This window comes from Loxodonta africana, chromosome 1, assembly GCF_030014295.1.
Source record: "Loxodonta africana isolate mLoxAfr1 chromosome 1, mLoxAfr1.hap2, whole genome shotgun sequence".
Classification (NCBI taxonomy): domain Eukaryota; kingdom Metazoa; phylum Chordata; class Mammalia; order Proboscidea; family Elephantidae; genus Loxodonta; species Loxodonta africana.
In genome coordinates this window covers 138,953,201-138,979,823 of record NC_087342.1, presented here as the reverse complement: position 1 = coordinate 138,979,823, position 26,623 = coordinate 138,953,201, and the positions used below count along the sequence as shown (strand labels likewise).

Here is a 26,623-nt window from a genome sequence, read left to right as displayed (position 1 = left end):
CAACTCATTCTATGAAACCACCATCTCCCTGATACCAAAACCAGGTAAAGACATTACAAAAAAAGAAAATTATAGACCTATATCCCTCATGAACATTGATGCAAAAATCCTCAACAAAATTCTAGCCAATAGAATCCAACAACACATCAAAAAAATAATTCACCCTGATCACGTGGGATTTATACCAGGTATGCAAGGCTGGTTTAATATCAGAAAAACCATTAATGTAATCCATCACATAAATAAAACAAAAGACAAAAACCACATGATCTTATCAATTGATGCAGAAAAGGCATTTGACAAAGTCCAACACCCATTTATGATAAAAACTCTTACCAAAATAGGAATTGAAGGAAAATTCCTCAACATAATAAAGGGCATCTATTTTTTTTTTTTTTATACAAAGCCAACAGCCAACATCACTCTAAATGGAGAGAGCCTGAAAGCATTTCCCTTGAGAACGGGAACCAGACAAGGATGCCCTTTATCACCGCTCTTATTCAACATCGTGTTGGAAGTCTTAGCCAGGGCAATTAGGCTAGACAAAGAAATAAAAGGTATCCGGATTGGCAAGGAAGAAGTAAAGTTATCACTATTTGCAGATGACATGATTATATACACAGAAAACCCTAAGGAATCCTCCAGAAAACTACTGAAACTAATAGAAGAGTTTGGCAGAGTCTCAGGTTATTAAATAAACATACAAAAATCACTTGGATTCCTCTACATCAACAAAAAGAACACCGAAGAGGAAATAACCAAATCAATACCATTCACAGTAGCCCCCAAGAAGATAAGATACTTAGGAATAAATCTTACTAAGGATGTAAAAGACCTATATAAAGAAAACTACAAAGCTCTACTACAAGAAATTCAAAAGGACATACTTAAGTGGAAAAACATACCCTGCTCATGGATAGGAAGACTTAACATAGTAAAAATGTCTATTCTACCAAAAGCCATCTATACATTTAACGCACTTCCTATCCAAATTCCAATGTCATATTTTAAGGGGATAGAGAAACAAATCACCAATTTCATATGGAAGGGAAAGAACCCCTGGATAAGCAAAGCACTACTGAAAAAGAAGAAGAAAGTGGGAGGCCTCACCTTACCTGACTTCAGAACCTATTATACAGCCACAGTAGTCAAAACAGCCTGGTATTGGTACAACAACAGACACATAGACCAATGGAACAGAATTGAGAACCCAGACATAGATCCATCCAAGTATGAGCAGCTGATATTTGACAAAGGACCAGTGTCAATTAACTGGGGAAAAGATAGCCTTTTTAACAAATGGTGCTGGCATAACTGGATATCCCTTTGCAAAAAAATGAAACAGGACCCATACCTCACACCATGCACAAAAACTAACTCCAAGTGGATCAAAGACCTAAACATAAAGACTAAAACGATAAAGATCATGGAAGAAAAAATTGGGACAACCCTAGGAGCCCTAATACAAGATATAAACAGAATACAAAACATTACCAAAGATGATGAAGAGAAACCCGATAACTGGGAGCTCCTAAAAACCAAACACCTATGCTCATCTAAAGACTTCTCCAAAAGAGTAAAAAGACCACCTACAGACTGGGAAAGAATTTTCAGCTATGACATCTCCGACCAGCGCCTGATCTCTAAAATCTACATGATTCTGTCAAAACTCAACCACAAAAAGACAAACAACTCAATCAAGAAGTGGGCAAAGGATATGAACACACATTTCACTAAAGAAGATATTCAGGCGGCCAACAGATACATGAGAAAATGCTCTCGATCATTAGCCATTAGAGAAATGCAAATTAAAACAACGATGAGATTCCATCTCACACCAGCAAGGCTGGCATTAATCCAAAAAACACAAAATAATAAATGTTGGAGAGGCTGCGGAGAGATTGGAACTCTCATACACTGCTGGTGGGAATGTAAAATGGTACAACCACTTTGGAAATCTATCTGGCGTTATCTTAAACAGTTAGAAATAGAACTACCATACAACCCAGAAATCCCACTCCTAGGAATATACCCTAGAGATACAAGAGCCTTCATACAAACAGATACATGCACACCCATGTTTATTGCAGCTCTGTTTACAATAGCAAAAAGTTGGAAGCAACCAAGGTGTCCATCAACGGATGAATGGGTAAATAAATTGTGGTATATTCACACAATGGAATACTACGCATCGATAAAGAACAGTGACGAATCTCTGAAACATTTCATAACATGGAGGAACCTGGAAGGCATTATGCTGAGCGAAATTAGTCAGAGGCAAAAGGACAAATATTGTATAAGACCACTATTATAAGATCTTGAGAAATAGTAAACCTGAGAAGAACACATACTTTTGTGGTTACGAGGCGGGGAGGGAGGGAGGGTGGGAGAGGGTTTTTTATTAATTAATCAGTAGATAAGAACTGCTTTGGGTGAAGGGAAAGACAACACTCAATACATGGAAGGTCAGCTCAATTGGACTGGACCAAAAGCAAAGAAGTTTCCGGGATAAAATGAATGCTTCAAAGGTCAGCGGAGCAAGGGCGGGGGTCTGGGGAACATGGTGTGCGGGGGTCTGGGGAACATGGTTTGCGGGGACTTCTAAGTCAATTGGCAAAATAATTCTATTATGAAATCATTCTGCATCCCACTTTGAAATGTGGCGTCTGGGGTCTTAAATGCTAACAAGCAGCCATCTAAGATGCAGCAATTGGTCTCAACCCACCTGGAGCAAAGGAAAATGAAGAACACCAAGGCCACACGACAACTAAGAGCCCAAGAGACAGAAAGGGCCACATGAACCAGAGACCTACATCATCCTGAAACCAGAAGAACGAGTTGGTGCCCGGCCACAATCGATGACTGCCCTGACAGGGAGCACAGCAGAGGACCCCTGAGGGAGCAGGAGATCAGTGGGATGCAGACCCCAAATTCTCATAAAAAGACCAAACTTAATGGTCTGACTGAGACTGGAGGAATCCCGGCAGCCATGCTCCCCAGACCTTCAGTTGACACAGGACAGGAACCATCCCTGAAGACTACTCATCAGAAATGAAAGGGACTGGTCAGCGGGTGGGAGAGAGACGCTGATGAAGAGTGAGCTAATTATATCAGGTGGACACTTGAGATTGTGTTGGCAACTCTTGTCTGGAGGGAGGATGGGAGGATAGAGAGAGAGGGAAGCTGGCAAAATTGTCAAGAAAGGAGAGACTGAAAGGGCTGACTCGAGGGGGAGAGCAAGTGGGAGTAGGGAGTGAGATGTATGTAAACTTATATGTGACAGACTGATTGGATTTGTAAACGTTCACTTGAAGCTTAATAAAAGTTATTTAAAAAAAAATTGATATAACAAACAAAATTAAAACTTATAATTAGGACAGTCATCATATATTTTTTTCTCCCCGAACTTAGAGGGAACACCATGAATTCCTTGAGTCTGTTCCCAGGTTTTTTACATCTCTAAAATACTGCATACTGCTTGAGGGCCCTTAATAAATACTTTTAGGTTTTTATTTAATAAAAAAGAAAGACAATATGTATACTGAAATAACTTTATAGTTACCTTCAAAATGAAACAATTACAAAATATGTATTTTCATAATAGAAGAGGAAAAATTTCTCATAATACTAAATATGCATTTTCATTCAAAGAAAGAAAATTCTACATAACTTTAATATTCTTATCTAGCTATGTGATAAAATTAAATATACCTAATCAAAAATTCTTAATTGTGTTCCTTTATTGTTATTTGACATGACTAAACAGAAATTAATTAGCAATTTAGCTCAATATATGTATTTCAAAATATATACTACAGAATTCTAAGACCCTGACTGATCAGAAAATAATTGAAAAAACAAGGAAAATATGTAAGTAGCTATCTCTCAAAAAAGGCTTGTGAAATCATTTAGTGTTGTGACTTACACATTTAAATAGAATAACCGAAGCATTTTAAGACTAGGCTATAAACGTATTGTACTGAGGGTCAAGATTATAATTTAAATGTGTTAGGAATAACACTTGATTGCTAGTTCAGAGCCTGGAAAGGGTAATGACTTAACTAAACTAAAAATGGCAATTTCACAGAAGCATATGGAATCTGGGTTCTTTCGAACTTTACACGTCAGCATCATTTAACATGAGGCTTTCATGCTCGGGAGGTCCCTGGGTGGCACAAACAGTTTGTACTGGACTACTATTCTAAAGGTTGGTGATTCAAACCCACCCAGTGGCACCACAGAAAAAAAGGCCTGGTCATCTGATTCTGTAAAGATTACAGCCATGAAAACCCTGTGGAGCAGTTCTACTCTGTAACACATGGTGTTGCCTTGAGTTGGAATTAACTCAGAGGCAATAGGTTTGGGTTTTTTTTTTTTTTTAACTTTTTTTTGGTTTTTCTAAGCTCAAGGCTCCATCATTTTTCAAGGTGACTGCAGGGACTCCAGTCATCGTACTCACAAAGCAGAATTTCCAGAGGCACACCCAAGCACTTTTGCTTTCTCAGCTAGACAGATGACCCAAGGGTTCCCTTAATAAGTAAAAAGGGAGAAATGGATATTATGCAGACAATCAGCAGATAGTGTCTAATAAATTAAATATCCCTAAGTCCAAGTGAAAAGAGCCATGGTGGTGCAGAGGTTATGACACTCAGCTGCTAACCAGAAGACCAGCGGTTTGCACCCACCAGGCACTCCATGGGCAAAAGATGTGGCACTCTGCTTCTATAAAGATTTACAGCCTATAGTGTTGCTATGACTTGAAACTAATTCAGTGGCAGTGGGTTTGGTTTTGGGTTTTTGGTAAAACCAAACACAAGCCTATAGCTCAGTTAATTGTACCCAAATATCTTAATTTTCTCTATTTTTTCAGCATCCTTCTACCTTCAATGTATTCAAGAGAATAAACAGCTATTATCACTTAGCAATTCAAACTGCATAATTGAACCTAAACTGGAGAATTGACATTATGGTGTATTTAAATAAGCTTAACTAAGGCGATGGAACAGAATGAGGAAATTATTGAACAATGTCATTATTATCACGTGCAAGTAAAACTATAATAAAGATAATTCAAAGATGGTTGTAGCAGTACATCAACAGGGAGCTGCCAGAAATTCAAGCTGGATTCAGAAGAGGGAGTGGAACCGGAGATATCACTGCTGATTATCAAGTGGATCTTGGCTAAAAGCACAGACTGTCAGAAAGATGTTTACCTGCGTTTTTTTTTAACCATGCAAAGGACATTCGAGTATGTGGATCATAACAAATTATGGATAACATTGTGAAGAATGGGAATTCCAGAACACTTAATTGTGCTTATGACAAAGAGGCAGTTGTTCAAACAGAATAAGGGGATACTGCATGGTTTAAAATCAGGAAAGCTATGCATCAGGGTTGTATCCTTTCACCATACTTATTCAATCTGTATGCTGAGCAAATAATCCAAGAAAATAATATGATGAAGAACATGACATCAGGATTCGAGGAAAACTCATTAACAACCTGCAATATTCAGGTGACATAACTTTGCTTGCTGAAAGCGAAGAGGACTTGAAGCACTGCTTGATGAAGATCAAAGACCACAGCCTTCAGTATGGATTTCACCTTAAGAAAAAAAAAAAATCCTTACAACTGGACCAATAAACAACATGATGATAAATGGAGAAAATATTGAAATTGTCAAGGATTTTATTTTACTTGGCTCCACAATCAACACCCATGGAAATAGCAGTCAAGAAATCAAATGATGTGGGCAAATCTGCTGCAAAAGACCTCTTTGAAGTGTTAAAAAACAAGGTGTCACTTTGAGGACTAATACCAAACCATGGTATTTTCAATTGCCTTGTGTGCATGTGAAAGCCAGACAATGAATAAAGAAGACTAAGAAGAATTGATGCATTTGAATTACGGTGTTGGCAAAGAATACTGAATATACTGTCAACTGCCAGAAAAATGAACAAACCTGTCTTGGAAGAAGTACAGCCAGAACGCTCCTTAGAAGCGAGGATGGCAAGACTTCGCCTCATGTACTTTGTACGTGTTATCAGGAGGGATCAGTTCCTAGAGGAGACATCATGTTTAGTAGAGGGACAGTGAAAAAAAGGAAGATCCTCAAAGAAATGGATTGATACAGTAGCTTCCACAATTGACTCAAACAAAGCAATCAATGATTGCGAGGATGGTGCAGGACCGGACAGTGTTTCATTCCACCGTACACAGAGTTGCTGAGTCACAATCAACTCGACTAACAACAACATAACAACCATACTTCAGTTTATCCAAAATGTCGGTAATGTATTGTTTCTACATGTTAAAGAGAATTTATAATGATGGGTGAGAAATATTTTAAAGTACCTTCTTAAAGGTCTTCAACATAGCAATTAAAAATTTTATACCCACTGGCTTCATTTTGGAACAGTCATGTTGACTCATGATACAATTGTTTACTGAGTTTCCTACCGTGAGCACAGGGCTGTGCATGGCCCTGAATCTATGGTGCCAAAGTGGACTATCAGGACCTCCACCCTCACAAAGTCATAGAGCATTAGAATTTCTGCTTTATTTTGCTAGTAAATATTAACACACAGCCATTAAATAATTGTTGAAGTTTTGCTGATGCTTAAACTATGTTACATGAAAAAGTACAACTGTCAAGAATATGCTGAATGTGCTCTGAGAGAATGGGCTTTATGTAAAAATGATTTCTTTCAGACCAGGGACTGTAAAGTATGAAATATTTTATTGAAATATGAAATTCAAATATAGAGAAAATAGTGTTATTATTTTAAATACAGTATTCAGATACTTAGAAATTCAGAATAACTTGTTATTTTATTTACAAAAGGTATGTCTTTATTTTGAGGTCTAAGACATTTTCTTCAAATTTATAGTCAATAAGAACATGAAGTTTAGGTGGAAAGTGTAGTGTTTAAATTACATTGTCTTGGTTGCACGTTATAGAAGATATGATACTATTATAAAATATATTTTTAAAAAATGTAAAGGCAAACAGGCTTATACAAAGAAAATGACTGCACATTGAAGAGTATCTCAAAGCTATAGATGAACAGCAAAAATTACTAAAGATATTGAAATATGAACAAGGTTAAAAATAATCATTATTTTGTACTTTGTCTCCTACAGGAAACCTCTTTAGAACATTCTTTTAGGGGCTAAAATCCTTGGTAATTTTGAAAAATTTTTCAAGTCTGGTAGATAAGGTCCAACCTAAATCTGCTCAGGTTACATCCATCTATGTGCTTACTGTAATTTTCAGATATGCAGAAATCTTCCTCTAGAAACTCAGAGAGCTTATAAATCAGATATTTCGGCATACTTTCTATATAAGATCTCTTACTTAAACAGGGCTTCAGTTATGTTTTTGCATGCAGGTATTACCTTGGATGAATTTTTTTTTTAAGGGATAAAATGCAATCTCAGTAACTGCTAAATATGAATTTGTTTCCCTTGTGCATAATACACATATTATGCAATAAAATGAATTTTCAGGTCTAGTTCTGGGTAATAATATAATCTCTACATGGAAGTAAGGTGCTTATGGATATCTTCTTAAAAATAAAAAGTTTTAATTTTATCTATGAAAATAAATGCAATCCATACTCACTTCTAAATAAAAAATAACAATTAAAAAGAAGTGAAAATCATCTGTAATTCCTCCACCCAGAGGATGTCAATGGTTAACATCTGGCACATGTCCTTCTAAATTTTCGGTTGAATATAATTTTGATTTTTAAAAAAGTGTACAACTTCTTGTATATCTGAGATTGTCTTTCTATTTCCTGTACAAGTGAATAACAATTTGGCTGAGTACAGAAATCAGGTTTTGCAACCTGTTTTCTCTCAAAACTGTAGACATTTTTCTATCACCTGGTGATGAAGTATTGAAAGAAAACATTTAGTTGCTTTTGTTTCTCTTGTTGAAGATACTTTGTTTTATCTTTTTCTGAATATGTTCTCCTAGGATTTTTAAAAACATATCGTGGAAATAAAAGATCATGATAGGCTAGATCCTCTTCCATTAACTGGCCTAGAATTTGTAAGAAATTTCAATTAGTAAATTTATATTTCCTTTAAATCAGTAAAACTTTCTTCATTGATTATTACATGTCTTCTAGTTTTCTCCTCCAGAATATCAATATGTCTTGGTCATTCTTATCTCTTATTGCTTCATTTCTTTCTCTACATCCTGTGATATTCTCAACACTGCTTTCTATCACGGATTCAACATTCACAGCATTACTGCTCTTTCTTATTTGATTCCAGAATGGACTTGAATATTGATGCTTTCAGGCTTCCTTGCATTCTTTTCTCATTTCAAAAATCTCTGAAACTCTGGCTTCATATTAAACTCTTTCATCCAATTACCTAGTCAGATTACCAAAATTGGATTTACAAAATCAATTCACAAATTACATCTAATTTCTTTTAATTTGTAATATCCATTCTGGCTTTTGGCAGATAAACAATGAGATTCTAATCTTAGCCAAATTTTTGAAATGGACATAATCTCATTTATAGGGTGTAAATATTTATGAATCAAATAAGAACTATTAATACTTGAGAAATATTTTAATGTCTTCACACAAAATGGTCTATGTAAACACTAATTATAATGAATATGTAGGCTGGGCTGATAATCAGAAGACCAGTACAGTCGTAAGAGCTATTGTTGGTTGTTAGGTGCCATTGAGTTGGTTCTGACTAATAGCAGCCCCATTTATGTACAACGCAGTGAAACACTGCTGGGTCCTGAGCCATCCTCACAAGAGGTGTTATGCTTAAGCCCATTTTGCAGCCACTGTGTCATCTTATTGGAGGTCTTCCTCTTTTTTGCTGACCCTCTGCTTTACTGAGCATGATTTCCTTTTCCAGGGACTGATCCTTCCTGACAACATGTCCAAAGTATGTGAGATATAGTCTTACCATCCTTGCTTCTAAGGAGCATTCTGGTTGTACTTTTCCCAAGACAGATTTGTTCTTTATTTTGGCTATCCATGGTATATTCAATATTCTTCTCCAACGACACAATTCAAAGACATCAGTCCTTCTTCGGTCTTATTTGTTCATCATCCAGCTTTCACATGCATGGGATACAACTCATGGCTTGGGTCAGGCTCACCCTAGTTTTCAAGGTGACATCTCTGCTTTTCAACAATTTAAAGAGGTCTTTTAATTTTTTTTTTTTTTTTTGTAGCCGATTTGACCAATGCAATGCATCTTTTGATTTTTTGACTGCTGTTTCCATGAGTGTTGATTGTGGATCCAAGTAAAATGAAATCCTTGACAACTTCAGTCTTTTCCCTGTTTGTCATGACATTGCTTATTGGTCCAGTTGTGAAAATTTTTGTTTTCTTTATGTTGAGGTGTAATCCATACTGAAGGCTGTGGTCGTTGATCTTCATCAGTAAGTGCTTCAAGTCCTCTTCACTTTCAGCAAGCAAGGTTGCATCATCTGCATAATGCAGGTTGTTAATGAGTCTTTTTCCAATCCTGATGCCACATTCTTCATATAGTCCAGCTTCTCGGATTATTTGCTCAGCATACAGATTGAATAGGTATGGTGAAAAGATACAACCCTAACACACACACTTTTCCTGACTTTAAACCATGCAGTATCCCCTTGTTCTGTTCAAACGACTGCCTCTTGATCTATGTAGAGGTTCCTCATGAGCACAGTTAAGTGTTCTGGAATTCCCTTCTTCCCAATGTTATCCATAATTTGTTATGATCCACACAGTCAAATGCCTTTGCACAGACAATAAAACACAGGTAAATATCTTTCTAGTATTTCCTGCTTTCAGCCGGGATCCATCTGACATCAGCAATGATATCCCTGGTTTTGCGTTCTCTTCTGAATCCAGCTTGAATTTCTGTCAGTTCTTTGTTGAAATCCTGCTGCAGCTGCTTTTGAATGATTTTCAGCAAAATGTTGCTTGCATGTGATCTTAACGATACTGTTCGATAATTTCCACATTCGGCTGGATCACCTTTCTTGGGAATAGGCATAAATACAGATCTCTTCCAGTCAGTTGGCCAGGTAACTGTCTTCCAAATTTCTTGGCATTGACAGCACTGCATCTGCTTGTTGAAACATCTCAATTGGTATTCCATCAATTCCCGGAGCCTTGTCTTTCACCAATGCCTTCAGTGCAGCTTGGACTTCATCCTTCAGTACCATCAGTTCCTGCTTATATGGTACCTCCTGAAATGGTTGAATGTCGACCAATTCTTTCTGGTATAGTTACTCTGTGTATTCCTTCCATCTTCTTTTGATGCTTCCTGCGTTGTTTAATATTTTCCACATAGAATCATTCACTATTGCAACTTGAGGTTTGAATTTTTTTCTTCAGTTCTTTCAGCTTGAGAAATGCCGAGCATGTTCTTCCCTTTGGATTTTCCATCTCCAGGTCTTTGCATGTGTCATTTTAATACTTTTCTTTGTCTTCTAAAGCTGCCCTTTGAAATCGTCTGTTCAGTTCCTTTTCTTCATCATTTCTTCCTTTCATTTTAGCTATTCCACATTCAAGAGCAAGTTTCAGAGTCTCTTCTGACATCCATTTTAGTCTTTTCTTTCTTTCCTGTCTTCATGCGTGATGTCCTTGATGTTGTTCCACAACTCGTCTGGTCTTTGGTCATTAGCGTTCAGTGCATCAGATCTATTCTTGAGATGGTCTCTAAATTCAGGTGAGATATACTCAAGGTCGTATTTTGGCTCTCATCTACTTGTTCTAATTTTCTTCAGTTTCAACTTGAACTTCCATATGAGCAGCTGATGGTCTGTTCCATAGTTGGCCCCTGGCCTTGTTCTGACTGATGATATTGAGTTTTTCAATAGTTTCTTCCCACAGGTGTAGTCGATTTGATTCCTGTGTATTCCATCTGGCAAGGTCCGTGTGTGTAGTTGCAGTTTATGTTGGTGAAAAAAGGTATTTGCAATGAAGAAGTTGTTGGTCTTGCAAAATTCTATCACGTGATCTCCGGCATCGTTTCTATCACCAAGGCCATATTTTCCAAATACTGATCCTTCTTCTTTGCTTCCAACTTTTGCCTTCCAATCTCCAGTAATTATCAGTGCATCCTGATTGCACATTTGATCAATTTCAGACTGCAGAAGTTGGTAAAAATCTTCAATTTCTTCATCTTTGGCCTTAGTGATTAGTGCATAAATTTGAGTAATAGTCGAACTAACTGGTCTTCCTTTTAGGCATATGGATATTATCCTATCACTGACAGCGTTGTACTTTAGGATAGATCTTGAAATGTTCTTTTTGATGATGAATGCAACTCCACTCCTCTTCAAGTTGTCCTTTCTGGCACAGTAGACCACATAATTGTCTGATTTGCAATGGCCAATACCAGTTCATTTCAGCTCACTAATGCCTAGGATATCAATATTTATGTGTTCCATTTCATTTTTGACAAGTTCCAATTTTCCTAGGTTCATACTTCGTACATTCCACGTTCCGATTATTATGTTTGCAGCTGTTTCTTCTCATTTTGAGTCATGCTACATCAGGATATGTAGGTCTTGAAAACTTTACTCCATTCACGTCATTAAGGTCTACTCTGCTTTGAGGAGGCAGCTCTTCCCCAGTTGCCTTTTGAGTGCCTTCCAACCTGGGGGGCTCTCTTTTAGCACTATATCAGACGATGTTCCGCTACTATTCATAAGGCTTCACTGGCTGAATCATTTCAGAAGTAGACTGCCGGGTCCTTCTTCCTAGTCTGTCTTTGTCTGGAAGCCCAGCTGAAGCCTATCTGTCGCGGGTAACCCTGCTGGTATTTGAATACTGGTGGCATAGCTTCCAGCATCACAGCAACATGCAAGCCCCCACAGCACAACAAGGTAAGAGCTGCTAAACATATTGAAATTACCATATTTTATCAAGTGAAAAATGAAAATGTCTTTTTCACATTTGAACAACTCTGAAATAGAGCTGCATTCTATAATTACTGGTGGAAGTTGTGATGTAGTTAGCACTTGTTACACATGTGTTTATGCATCCTGAGAAAAAGCTGACAGAGTATGGACTTGGGAAAAAATATCAGAGACAATAGTGGAGTACTCTTAAAAAAATCTTATATGGCTCATGCTGTTGATGACACTGGTGATGATATTGTGTGGAAAAATATGGGTATTGATGACTCTATATTGAAAAGTGATTCAGAAGACAGATTCTTAATGTCAAGACATTTTAGAAATATACTGTAACCAATTATTTTTATGTATGATAAAAATAATATATAATAAAAATTTTAAATATCTTAATATGTCTAAAAAGCTCTTTCAACAGAATAACATAGATACATTAAATGATGGGAAAATAGTTTAGTTGATGCATAAAATAATGGTTCATTTTAGTATTAATGGCTTCTTAGACTGAATGAAATATAGTGTATGTTGATCTGATTGGTAGTTGCTCACCTAAGCTCACTCAGTGGGGGCCACCCAGACCCCTCCTTTAAGACCTGCTGGGACAGCCCCACAGTGCAGCAATGGGTCTCCAAGACCCTGCACTAGCACAAAAACTGATGTCTGTTCTGATCCACCAGGGCCATTTCCTGAGTCTAGAATAAATCTGAAATTTTTGACTGGGAACATGCAAACATCTAATATCAATGAGTGTTTGAGGATTAACTGAGAGATTGGGATAAAAACAAAAGGAGAGAAAGAGAGCTTCCCCCAAAATCATGCTACGATGGGACCACAGCTGTATAGGGATTGGGTGTGCTTCAAGACAGTGATCCCTGTGTCCTTATATGGCCATGTGGGACCAGACGTCCTGGAGCCCCATTGGGCACTGAAACTAGATTTTAAAAAAAATAGTAACACATTTTCCTACCCCAAATATTTAAAATGAAATGAAAGTACATCTGTAGGTATTCTGCTGTAAATCTAACAGTTGTAGCTTGATCTTAATATAAGCTTAAAAAACCCATTGCCGTCGAGTCAATTCTGACTCATAGTGACCCTATAGGGCAGAGTAGAACTGCCCCCATAGGGTTTCCAAGGAGTGCCTGGTGGATTTGAACTGCTGACCTTTTGGTTAGCAGCCGTAGCACTTAACCACTACGCCACCAGGGTTTCCAATATAAGCTTAGAAAAATATAATTTAAAAAAGACAACCAAGTTTGCATATGGGATTCAAAGTGTAAAGGAATGCTTAACCCTATAAATCCTTATTCAGTCAAATAATTTAACACACATGCACAAAAACTAATCCAACAAAAATGACAGAAATACCCACAAAAACCTCCAGAAACGAGATTGATCTTTCCATCGGGCACAAAGAGACCACACACGATGAAAATGTAGTCTAACACAAAGTAGGACATTCAGTATAGAACACGAATTGGACAAGAAATGAAAATTTTCCAGTAAGAGAAATCATCACTTTAATCTAGAGCTTTTCGTTTAAGACTGAGAAAAGGAACATACTGTAGGGGAAGACCCAACCAAATAATCTTTACTGTATAAAAAGTGCTGATAAAGAAGTGTTCAGCTGTTTCTATAACCTTGTGTCATAAATCAGCCTTCACTAATTCATGGAAGGGAGATTGGGGAATTTTTTAAAGAACTGAAGGATCCAGCTTTATAATGGGGACAGGAGTGTTAGAATCCAAGCCTTGGCAAACCCACGGAGCAAATCATGTATCATGGCTGTGAAGTATCCTGACATTGAAAAAATACATATATATATATATATATGTATATATGACTTAATCTTTCTTACAAATATGTTTTCCTAAAGCAAATGTGTCCTAGTCTGTTTTTTGGAGTTTGGAGAAAAATGGATTTTAAATTCATGTAATTGAGACTGTCAGAATAAGCACAAAAATATACAACATGAAGAAATCATTGCCTGCTGGATGGCAGGGCTGTAAAGTAGCTGTCTGTTATCACAGATGAGGTGCCAAGCATACAATCACCGAAGTATGTCTGTCAGCAGCTGAATAACACTAGCAAGTGTGGTCGAATGTTAAACTCTGAACTTTAGTTACACGGTAGGGTGCAATTAGCATGCAATGGCACATGCAAATAAAAAGAAACATTTAACTATTCCATGCAATTCAATAATTACAAATCTGCAGACCCAAACCCTGGGCTCACAATTGGATTCTCAGTTGAACACTGGTATATGATTTTGGAATACAAACATGTAAAGGGTTTTATGGTCACATGTCCCTCCAATCAATCCTCTCCTGCTCATTAGTTCATGTACTTAAAGTATATGTCAGCTGAGGGAAAAGCTCATAAAACTGAGCTCCATCTTTCTTTCCTTTCCATTAGAAGAAGCCCTCTGAGGTCTACAGAGGCGAGGCAGAGAAACACTGACTTACTCACTACTCACTATTTACGAGGAGTATAATTAAGACAAAACACTCACATTATCTCTAAATTATTACCGGCATATTATTGGTGATGTCCTTTTGTGCTTTCGGAACAATAGCGATGTAAACTTTATTTTGATGTTATCGTGCTGTAATGAGATTCCAAGGCTTTAATACTTTCAGTCCCCTGGTGGCACAGTGATTAAGCATTAGGCTGCTAACCAAAAAGTCTGCAGTTCGGATCCATCAGCTGCTCCTTAGAAACCCCATGGGGCAGTTCTCCTCTGTCCTATAGGGTCACTTTGAGTCAGAATCCACTCGACAGCAATGAGTGTTTTTTTGGCCCCAAATTTTACATAAATTCTTTTCTTTTACTTTTGTTGGGACATATGTACATATTATTTTCTTCCTTCCAATAGTGCATATTATTGTATCATATGCAACATGAATCAAGCGATAGGCTGGAAACAGGCAGGATGTCTATATTACAGTCTTGAGGCAGAATTTCTGCCCCTCTTGGAAACCTCAGTTTTTTTTTTTTCTTATAGTCTTCAGGATCCCACATTGATTTACAAGGCTCCTTGGAATCAAGTTGATGACAATTAACAACAATAACAATAGTATACAAACAAGAATTCCTAACCCATTCCTTTGGGAGAAACAAATTTGACAACTGGAGTTCATGTTTGTGTATGATTATTTTTTGTCTTTAGCCTTGCAGTATTAGTCGAAACATTATTTTCCAAATTTATGTAGATCAGCAACTTTCTTCCTCATCCTCTTCAGTGTGGTTGTCAAATTCATCTGTAATATGGTTAGATTCATTTGTCACAATGCCTCCCATTTATTACCCTCCCATTCCGGTTGATTGTTTTAAATTTCCCTACATTACAGTGTAATCCCTGGTTTGCAGTTCTATGTATGTTTACAAATGCTTTGAGTCATATGCCTAATTATCACAGTTCTAATAAAAGCAGTTTCATCACCCCAAATGTTCTGTGATTTCTCTTTACAGATAATTCCTCCCCAAGCCCACCCACTGGCAATCACTGATCTGTTTTCCTCCCATAGTCTTGCCTTTACAAGAATGTCCTATAAATGGAATCATTCATATGTAGAGTTTTGGAATTACCTTCTTGCGTTTAGCAAAATGGTTTTAAGATTCATCCATGTTGTTACATCCATCAATGGTTCATGCCTTCTTACTTATGGTTGAATAGTATTCCACTGCACAGATGTGCTAAAAGAAACAAACACAAACAAACCCACTGCTATTGAGTTGATTCTGACTCATAGAGATCCTACAGGACAGAGTAGACTGCTCTGTAGGTTTCCAAGGCTGTGAATCTTCACAGAAGCAGACTGCCACATCTTTCTCCCATGGAGTGGCTGGTGGGTTCGAACTGTCACCCTTCCAGTTGGCAGATGAGGGCTTTAACCTCTGTGCCACCAGGGCTCTGATGACACTACATCTGTTGTCCTCCAAGAAATAAAAATAACCTCCCCTGGAGCCACTTGGAGATCAGCAGAACTGTTGGAAGACACATGGGAAGCAGAGCTGCTTAGATCTCATAGGGTGGGCCATGGCCTCTGGGGTCTGAAAAGGTGGGGCTACTACCTCTAGGGTGTCAAAGGGTAAAGCCATAGCCTCCTAGGTTTCAAAGAGTTAGATTTTCACCATTTTGGTTCTGGAGTGTGGGGCTGCCATTCAGTTTGGTCAAGAGGATGAGGCTACTGTCCAAAGCTGAGGAGATGGAGTTTCCATGCCCAAGAGGCAGAAGAATGGGGCTTGCTGGGGCCAAGAGGGTGGAGTCAGTACTCAGATGGACTGGGAGAACAGGATTGCCCAAATCTGAGGAAGCGGCATTGCCATTTCAGTGGGTCTGGAACACAGAGCTAAAGCCCAGGGCTGAGAGGTCACCACCCAGAATCCAGGGAACATGGCCAGTGATTGGAGGGCAGGGCCATTGCCTCAATGATCTCAGAGAACAGAGGGTTATTCTCAAGACTTGAGAGCTAAAATAAATTGTTCTGCTGGGTTTTGGACTTGTTTGGTGTCTGTTATCCCTTTTTTCCTCCAATGTCACCCATTTGTAATGGAAATGTCTACCTTGTGCCTGTTCTACCATTGTATTTTGGAAACAGATAACTTGTATTCTAGATTTCACAGGTTTACAGATGAAGAGGAATTTTGCCCCAGGATATAATATGCCTAAAGTCTCACCCGTATTTGATTTAGATGTTACAGAAGATGAGATTTTAGACTTGGAGTTGATTTAAGACTTTTGGGATGACGTGATGGGGTGAAAGCGTTTTGCATGTGGCAAGGAGATGAATTTTGGGGAGCCAAAGGGTGAACTGTTATGGATTGAATTATGTCCCTCCAAAATATATGTTGTAAATCCTAACCTTTATGCCTCTGGTTACAATCAAATTTGGGATGGGTTGTTTTGTTACGCGAATGAAGCACGATTAATGTAGGATGTACCTTGAGTCAATCTCTTCTGAGATATGAAAGAGATTAAACAAGTGAGCAGAGTAGAGATGGGGCAAGAGAGATGCCAAGCCACATGAAGATCACTCAGGAGCAGAAGCTCAAAGAGACAAGGACCTTCCCCCAGAGGTGATGGAGAAAGCCTTCCCCTAGAGCTGATCCCCTGAATTCAGATTTCTAGCCTCCTAAACTGTGAGACTAAATTTCTGTTTGTTAAAACCACCCACTTGTGGTATTTCTGTTATAATAGCCCCAGATAACTAAGACATGTGCTTAGCTTTGGCTTGCTTTATATTTATTCAGCCTGGAGTTCTTTGAGCTTCTTTAATGCTGTTTGATATATTCAGTATTTTTGGAACTTCTTGGCAATTATCCTTTAAATACCGTTTCTTTCCCATTCTCCTGTATCTCTCCTTCTATGAATGTATTTTAGATTATTTGACTCAGTCCCAGGATCTTTTGTTCTTTTCTTTCCACTTTTCTTCCCTCTCTGCTTCAGTTTAAACATTTTCTTTTGACTTTGTGAGACCACTAGTCCAGTTTTCTGCAGTGTCCAGTTTCCTTTTACACCCATTCAGTGAATACTCGATATCAGAGACTGTATGTTTATTTCTAATTTGCCTATTTGAGTCTCTTTTTAAAGATTTCCATTCACTGTTGAAATTCCTTATATTTTCATTCATTCTGCCCAGTTTTCCTTTATTTTCTTTCATATATCAATCATAATTACTTTAAGGTATCTTTCTGTTAACTCTAAAATCTTAAGTATGCATCTACTTATATTATTTAGTTTTTCTTTTGATTATTAGTCATGTTTTTATTGGCACTAAGCATGTGTCATTTTTTACTATAATCAGATATTGTATATATAAGGATTTTAGAGGTTGTAGATGTTATTTTCTCCAGAGCATATTCACCCTTTCCTCTGTTTGGCAGAATACATGAAGAGCTGACTATATCAACCAGTCAGAGATTGAACTGAGTCAAGGCTCATTTGCAGTTAGACTCAATCCATCTGTGTTACATCCTGTTCTTTGTGTATTGACATCCCGGACTTTTAATTGAGAGCCTAGCAGAGCACTGTCCTCTCAGCCTTGCAGAAAATTGTTCTGCTTTCAGAGATCTGAGCTTTCCCCTTTAGTCTATTGCCATACTGAACTTCAAAATCTTGAAAGTGGCTTGGAGGGAAGACCAGTGATATGTTTAATGTAGGCCCCTTTCCTCTAGAATGACATTCTCCTCTAAGCACACTCAGACTATGGGAAATTTAAAGTTGCCTATTAGAATTTTTCTAACCACTCCCCTGGTCTCTTGTTTTGCTGCAACACAAAGCAAATGTCTGGGGTGGGGGAGCTAGCCATGCATTTGGGGGATTCTTCTAGATTCTAAACCATTATACCAGCCCTAGTGACCAGCAACAGTTCTGCTGGTTTCCCTTTTCCCCAGTAGAGTTCTTCAGTCTGATCCAGAATCAGCAAATGCCTCAAGGAAATAAAACAGGCAACAATCCACAGCTAAAGTGCTTTTCCTTCTCTGGGATTTTAGTTCTTCTCACTCCTACAGCTCTTCAAACTTTTTAAGGTATAATTTAAAAAAAAAAAAATTTATCTTTCCCACTTGTTACTGTGGGACTGCTGATTTTCCATGGCATTTTACTCAGAAGCAGAACCCATTTCTCAGAATTTCTGAACTTGGAACTGAGAGATTCATATTTGTTTCTGAAATATGACTGAAGCTGAAAATGTAAATCTCAAAAGGTATTAAATGGCTGTGTTTTCAACAATGGGGAGAAAGCCTGTCTGTGACGGAAGAGATGAAAGAAGAAGCCAATACACAGACAACAGCCAACAACAACAAAATAAAGAGAATGGAGTCCAGAGGGTGTTTCAGGGTGCTGGTCATTCCTGAAGCTCAGCTTCATCCCTACGTTGTCTAAAGCCTAGTTGTTCAATTTCTCTTTTGACTTCGAGGGGCCTCATTCTCTTTGAAAAGGGTATGATTACACTGGTTTCCATCACTAGCAATAAAAGTCTTAACTAATACTGTATTTCATACTACCAAATGTGTTAACACTAATAATGATGGTATTATTTTCACTCTTTTAAGTTTTTGCTTTTTCAAGTTTGCCCTGGATGTCCCTGCCTATTTTGCAAGTACAATAACAGCTGTGACATCTTGCTGCATTCAACATGCTTACCTGACATAGTTTCTCATCTATTTCTTATGCGATGCTGCTAATCTTCAGGGGCCTTGAAAACCTCCTGGCCAGACATGTTAGAACTGTGTATAAAGAAGTAAAAAGAGAATGAGGCTAGGGGGAGCTATTTCATGCATAAAGTGCACAAGTTTTAGTTCATTGGCATTTAGATTTCGTTTTTGTTTACATTCCTGGTTTTGGCATTGTTCTTACTAGATGAGCTTGTAAAACTGCTCATTTCTGGTTGATAAGATGTGCTTTGAAGAACTTTATTTGAATATTTTATTTGAATAAACCTCTTTCTTTGATGAATTACTGACCCATAAAAGAAACAGAAGCTTATTTCTACCCAACTTAACTTCTGTGGCGCTCTGGTACTCCATCTCGGTCCTTCTCCAGCGCTTTTCCTCTTTGTTCCCAATGCAGAAGTACAAATTTGTCCTGCTGAACTCCCAAAAAACTGGTAGGGCGGTTCCTCTTGGCACTGCTGGGGACTGCGGGGCGGGCGAGTGGATAGTGCCCAGGGGTCCACCCTCTGCAGAGATGACGCAGGCAGCGGCGACCTTCAGGGTCCCCTGCCGTCTACATTTTATATCTTTCAAAGTGAGAAAGGAGAGAGTGAAACGCCATGTTAAAGAAATGTGGCTGTCTACTGAATTTAGCGAAAGCCCGGTCTACAGGACAGTTGGGCATGTTCAGGCGACTCTTTATTAGTGGGAGAGGGATCAGACTCCTCCCGCAGGTTTCGTTTTGGGTCTGAGGCTCCGCAAAAGAGCGAAAGCATGGCTAGAGAAAGCTACAGGTTACCACACTGCTAAAGCTAAAGGAGAGGAAATGGTTTTCTCCGCTTGCTTCTAGGCAGGAGGGGAAAAAAAAGAGTAAAGGTTGCCTGCAGTTGGTAACATTCATGTCTGCTTTCCCTCGCCTCCCATCCCTTTAACAGTTGCATCTAATCTTGCCCAGCTCCCCTAAAACCCCAGGAGAATAGTTTCTTGGCACCCCCGTCTCCCACCCCAACTCCCGGCAATGCCTACCACACACTTTTGCTCCATCCTGGCCAACGCCCCCACCTAGTGGTTTAAGCTCCTGTGCTCTGATTTCCTCTAGTTTCCAGGAGAACGCTGCAGTTTGCAAAATAATGCACTCTACCTAGGCACCTCGAGTGGGTGGGTGGGGTGAGAGGATTGAGAGAACCCCTTAAAACGAGGTGCAAATAAGGCTTCGATTTTGCACAAGACGTGCTGAGCACTGGGGACGTGAGGAGAGGAAACGGAAAGTTGCGCGTTTTTCCTGAGCTTTTTGGGTTTAGCTGCTGCAGCCCAGGCTGCATGGAGAGGATGTCTTTGGAGAGTTGCCACCTTAGTTAAAGGAGTACCCCTCACTCTTAATGAATGAATACGTTTTAGTTTCTTCTTAACACTTAACGCTATAGGACACTACCATATTGTTAATGTGTATGCCTCTTCTAGAATATGAACTGATTTAAAACTGGGTCTTGGTCTGCCCAGTCGGCCTCCATACCCCCGGTGCCTAGAAGAATGTCCAGCACAGAGTAGGCACTCTGTATTTTGTGCCTACCTGCCTGGTTTAGAGACCCAGGAATTCAGGGGATTTGGATCGTATGGGGCAGTTTTACTCTGTCCTACAGGGTCGAGTTTGGTTTGATTTGGGTCCCTTTGAGTCGGAATCGCCTCAACTCGGCAGCAATGGATTTTTGGATTTGGGTTTGAGCTCCTAAACAGCTTTGCCGCTTTGGGTAAAAAAAGGTTTTCTCAAAGGCTCTGAAGTCCATTTCTTCTAAAACTAGATGGATAGGCTAGATGATCTCTGGCTCTGAGATAAACTGCTATACCATTGGACGCATTCTATGTGCCCAACACTGAGCTAGGCGCTGGGGATACCTAGTGGAGATCATGCAGCCATAGGGCTGAAAACACATTGTCCTTTTCTCGTGCTATATTTTAAACTTTCTCTGACTTCTACTTCGACTCTGTTCTACAATTGTTTCTGTTAAGATCAGCAATTGAGGGAGAAAATCTCTGCACAGGGTATCAATCTGCTCTGGATCATGGGATCTAGGTACTGGGATTGCTTGGTGCCGCTTATGACTGATTTTTTGATATATTTTTGTTGAGGGCCGGATTGCTTCGTGCCGCTTAAAACTGACTTGCTGGTGTGTTTTTGTTGAGGGCGAAGGAGATACACTGATGGTGGTGGTGATAGCTCCAGTGCCTGTTTTGTCTTGAATTCCGATGACCTCTTTCTAGGCAGGCTGTGGGAGGGAACGTGCTCCCTGGGAACTGTTTTCCAGAAGCCCCGAAATACTGAGCGGCTGGAAAAGGAGGGTGGAGCCAAAGATTTAATTTCACATACAGTTGGCTTGTTTGTGATACTTTTACATTTTTGCCAAAAGCCCCCCCGCCCCGCCTTTTTCTCTCCCTATCGACTCACAGTTAATGGGGAGGGAGTGAATGAAAACCAAAAATTTCTAAAGCTTAGATATAAACATTTAGCTTGTATTGTACCAAGAGTTAAGTATTACTTGAAATGCGAAGTATGTGCTCATATCGGTCGTTTCCTTCTATGGCGATATTACAGACATCTCTTTCTAACCTGGGTGGGGCCCGCAGGGCTGAATAAGATTCCTGAGAGGAGAGGTAAGGGAATGGGGCTTGGTCCACTTAGCGATGGCCTGGCAGGGTCGGGGCGGGGGGTGGGTAGGAGGCAGTAGCCTAGGAAGGAACGCAGGGACTATGCCCTTGACCGCCGCTGAGGGCGTGGGTCTGACTGGCAGGGCGCGCAGTAAGCTCCAAAGCCAGCAAAAGCTAGTACAGAACTGCGGCACCGGGGTGCCCAGGGCGGAAGAGAGGCCAGGGGATTGGAAGAGGGGAAAGAGGGCGGTAGGACCCGGCGGAGCTTCCTTGGCCTGGGAGGTAACAGGGCGGGAGGAAAGGAGAGAGGGAGAAAGAAAAAGAGAAGGTGCGGTCGTCCACACTTGACTTGCAGCACGAGTTGCACGGCTCTGGCGGACTGGACCGGGACTCTATAAAAGGAGCCGGTCTGCGCCGCGGATCACACTCTCCTCTCGGGCTGGCGCACGCAGCGTCCCTCCAGCTCCCACAGACACCTGCCCCTTCCTCGCGCGCTGCGCAGGTCCCCCGGACCCGCGCGCCCAGCGGTATCGGTCCGAATGGTGCCCGTGGAGTCGAGGTGGCGGTGGCGGTGGCGGTGGCGGTGGCAAGGCCTGAGAAACTGCAGCCCCAGCCCTTGAATACCCCCTTTTGCGGCCCTGTCTCCACGGGACAGCTCGCCAGTGTGGCCAGCGCGTGAAAAACGAGGGAGGGCAGAACTCTGGCGCTGCGCGAGACGAGGCGCGGCACGGTGAGGTGCGGCGCGGCTCTCGGACTTCACCCCACCCAGCTCCAACGGCTGCAGCCGCCGCAGAAAACTGCCCCAACGTGGAGTCGGGGGTGGGAACGCAAGACTCGGATTCCTTGCTGGCCACCAAGCTTTGGTCTCGACAGCTAGGAAACTCCGGCGGGCCGAGTCTGCAGATCCGGGAGCGCCCGGGTTAGGAGATGCTCAGGCATGAGCAATTGGGGTAAGAAACCCTACTTGGCCGAAGCCCCCTCCCCAAATACTATAACCCCTACGGACCGTTAGACGCTGCTGTGGGAGCTAGAGCGGAGTGGGGCTCGAAGGGCCAGTCCTTAACAACCCGGGGTAAGACGGGCGTGGAGAGGAACAGCCAGAGACGCGGCAACAGCGCCCGGCGCACGGGATGTGCAGGGACGCGCCCGGCCGACTCGGCTGCCGCGCCCGTAACCTCTACTTCCAGCTGGGGACCTGGGCGGAGGAGTAACTGAGAAACCCACGGACTGACTATTAACGGAGAAGAAGCCTGTGGTCTCCTAAGCAGCCCTTCCACCCTCTTTCTCGTCCGCTCCATGCCCGAGAGCTGTGCTTCGGAGCCAGGGCCAAGACAGCCATGGAGGAGCCAGGCGCTCAGTGCGCCCCGCCGCCGCCTGCGGGCTCCCTGACCGAGGTTTTGCAAGCCAACCTAACCGCTGCTCGCTCTCACAACTGCAGCGCCGAAGGCTACATTTACCAGGACTTCATCGCCTTGCCCTGGAAAGTGCTGCTGGTAATTCTGCTGTCGCTGATCACCTTGGCCACCACACTCTCCAATGCCTTCGTGATCACCACTGTGTACCGGACCCGGAAGCTGCACACCCCGGCCAATTATCTTATCGCCTCCTTGGCGGTCACCGACTTGCTCGTGTCCATTCTGGTGATGCCCATCAGCACCATGTACACTTTCACTGGACGCTGGACTCTGGGCCAGGTGGTCTGCGACTTCTGGCTGTCGTCCGACATCACCTGTTGCACTGCTTCCATCCTGCACCTCTGTGTCATCGCCCTGGACCGCTACTGGGCCATCACCGACGCCGTGGAGTACTCAGCCAAAAGGACTCCCAAGAGAGCGGCGGTCATGATTGTGCTGGTCTGGATATTCTCCATCTCCATCTCTCTGCCACCTTTCTTCTGGCGCCAAGCCAAAGCCGAGGAGGAGGTGTCGGACTGCGTGGTGAACACAGATCACATCCTCTACACGGTCTACTCCACGGTGGGCGCTTTCTACTTGCCCACCCTGCTCCTCATCGCCCTCTACGGCCGCATCTACGTGGAAGCCCGTTCCCGGATTTTGAAACAGACGCCCAACAGGACCGGTAAGCGCCTGACTCGAGCCCAACTGATAACCGACTCCCCCGGGTCTACTTCCTCGGTTACCTCCGTTAACTCGCGGGCCGCCGACGTGCCCAGCGAATCCGGGTCTCCTGTGTACGTGAACCAAGTCAAAGTGCGAGTCTCCGACGCCCTGCTGGAAAAGAAGAAACTCATGGCCGCTAGGGAGCGCAAAGCCACCAAGACCCTGGGGATCATTTTGGGAGCGTTTATTGTGTGTTGGCTGCCCTTCTTCATCATCTCTTTGGTGATGCCTATTTGCCGGGATGCCTGTTGGTTCCACCTGGCCATCTTCGACTTCTTCACGTGGCTGGGTTATCTCAACTCCCTCATCAACCCCATCATCTATACCATGTCCAATGAGGACTTCAAACAAGCGTTCCATAAACTGATCCGCTTTAAGTGCACAAATTGAGTTGTCATTTGCAGTGGGGTCACCTAAGTGGACTCTGGGTACCGTTTTGGGTCTGGCTCCACAGGTAGGTCGACTCTTCTTTCACTGTTACTGGGTCAGAACGAGTCTCTCCTGGGCAAGGGCAATGGATCCTGAGAAGCCAGGACAGACCAAAGAAAGCACTAAAAGGAGACCTGTTCAGACTAAAAGTAGAGCTTCCCTGCTAAGGAGGAAGCTCACTGCCTCCCCCAAACCTCCAGACTCAGCACTGTCCCTTTGGCAACCAATCAAAAGAGGGGTTGCAACTTTTTTTTTTTTTTTTTTAAGTTGCTGGAAATGTGATCTTTGCCCTGCTTTGGTATCGCGGATGATGCCCTCTAGAACCAGCGGTACTTAATAGTTGCCTGAAGCCTGTCTGAGACAGATCTATATACAGCCTGGCAGTACTTGAAGTAGATGTTTCATAACCACTGTTTTGGGGAGAACTTTGTGTTACAGCTTCATTTAAGAAAAGTTACTTTGACATCCTTCAGTCTTCAGTTTTTGTTCATTTAAACTTGGTTGGAGAAACTTGTGGATTTGGTGCTTCAAACCTTACGTGTGGCATGGATGGTGCAGAGAAACCTTGAAGAGTTAACAGCAAAATCCTGATGCTAAGATTTCTATTTTTATTACAATTGACACTAAATGGGGGTGGGTGGGTGGGAATGGAAGATGGGGAGAGGTAAACTGAGAACCAACACCTATGATTGTTTTCTGCAGTTTTGTAATTCTTTGATTCCTGTTTAGCGACTGTCAGATCACATTTTTAACAACACGAACAAAACGTGTACTAGTGCCAAAGTCTGCAGATTATTTTTCCTCCTAAATTCATGTGTCTGTCATTTTACACATTTAAATCCCCATAAATGAGGGTATGATGGGTGACTCAGCCCCAACAGCGGCTGTATTTCTTGTTAATGCAATCATTTAAATCGATTAATATTAGATAAATACTGCTCCTTAATAAGAAGAGTGTCTTTATTCCTTTAGTTCAGTGAGATGTGAAGGAGACTGATGATAACATGAATAGTTCTTATATGATTAAAGAATAGAGGGCAATAGACTAATGTATATTTTGACTTGTAAAAAAATCTTAAAATGCATGAGACCTTTTTCTGATAGTCATTTGCACTCTCCTTTCCACCTGTAACTCCTTTGCGTGCTAACATGTAAAATAACTAAGAGAACTGGCTCTCTTCTTCAGAAATCTTTAAAATGTAGTCAAAGCCCTAAGAACTATATTAAAGGAAAAACAAAATAAAATACTTGTTTCGGTTCCCATGCTATTTGAAGTTTGGTCAGATACAAAGATTACTACAAAATGAGAATGCCAGAACTTTAGAAAAGTGCAGGGAAGCTAAAATTGAACCTGTTTTCTTTTAACTCGTGGGACCAAACCTGAGACTTACTAGGCAATCAGAAAACTTGGCAAGCCTTTGCACCTTGGAAATTTGTTGCTGACTTGACACTTCAAGAGTGTAACATCCGGAATACTTTAAATTTACCTGCCTTTTCAAATTTCAACAAGACTTAGTAGTTACCTCCAATTTACTCTGAGGACTTCACAATACAGGGCAAGATTACATTAAAAGATGAAAAAAAAAAAAAAAAGGCATTATCTAAATAAAAAGGAGCTGTCCTGAAGGATCATCTGCACAGAAGAAAAATGTTTACGGAGAGCATTTATTAACATGCCAGAGAAGATTCACGCTCCATTCTTCAGAGTGGCTTTTTGCAGTTGATACCTTTTGTCTGTAGAAGAAAGTCGTCAAACAGTGGATGTGTTGAGCTGAAGTGCACTGCCTGCCTACTGTGCAGAGCTCCACTTCGGATAATGACTCTTGAAAATTCACTATTCAAAGTTTCATATGTAAGATAAATAAAAAAAGGAAATTTTGTCACCATTTATACCTGATACTGGAGTAAGATAAAATTTTAAGCCTTAGCTTAATCCTGCATTTCAGCTGGATCCCCAAGTTTCTTTGTTCGTGGTTTGTGACATTTCTCCTATGGAGAAATCTAGCTTTCTGCTGACAGGAATGTGCATAGAGCACGGTACTTCTCTTTTGTTTATGCAACTGTATTTTCTTTGCGTCTAAGAGGCAATTAAGTCAACTTCTGGGAACCTTGCGAGGAAGAAGTTAATGGAAACAACTAGCCAGATACAACTGATTTCCTTGTAGGGCACCTAGAATGGTTGTGTCCTCAATATTAGCAGAACAGTCAGTTTAGCCACAGGAGTTGTCTGCCATTTTGTAGATTACCCATATAAATTTTTGCTTGACTATTTGGCTGAATTGACTCAATTTTGGACCATATTATGTGAACTAGAAGCTTGCAGACCCTTGTAGTATTAAGAGATCTAGAATCATCCTCCAGCATTGCACATAATTATGCA

General features: G+C 40.9%; 1 protein-coding gene across 1 annotated transcript; it reads left to right on the top strand.

The window, feature by feature from the left end:
• The first annotated feature begins 21,162 nt into the window (after positions 1 to 21,162).
• Positions 21,163 to 24,870, top strand: HTR1B (5-hydroxytryptamine receptor 1B). Its single transcript, XM_003404385.3, has one exon. It carries the CDS (start codon positions 23,032 to 23,034, stop codon positions 24,202 to 24,204), a length of 1,173 nt encoding a protein of 390 aa, XP_003404433.1. The 5' UTR covers positions 21,163 to 23,031; the 3' UTR covers positions 24,205 to 24,870.
• The last annotated feature ends 1,753 nt before the right edge of the window (positions 24,871 to 26,623 follow it).

What these genes read in the sequence shown, in the direction of transcription:
- HTR1B (XM_003404385.3), top strand. Translation starts at nt 23,032, where the DNA reads ATGGAGGAGCCAGGCGCTCAGTGCGCCCCGCCGCCGCCTGCGGGCTCC.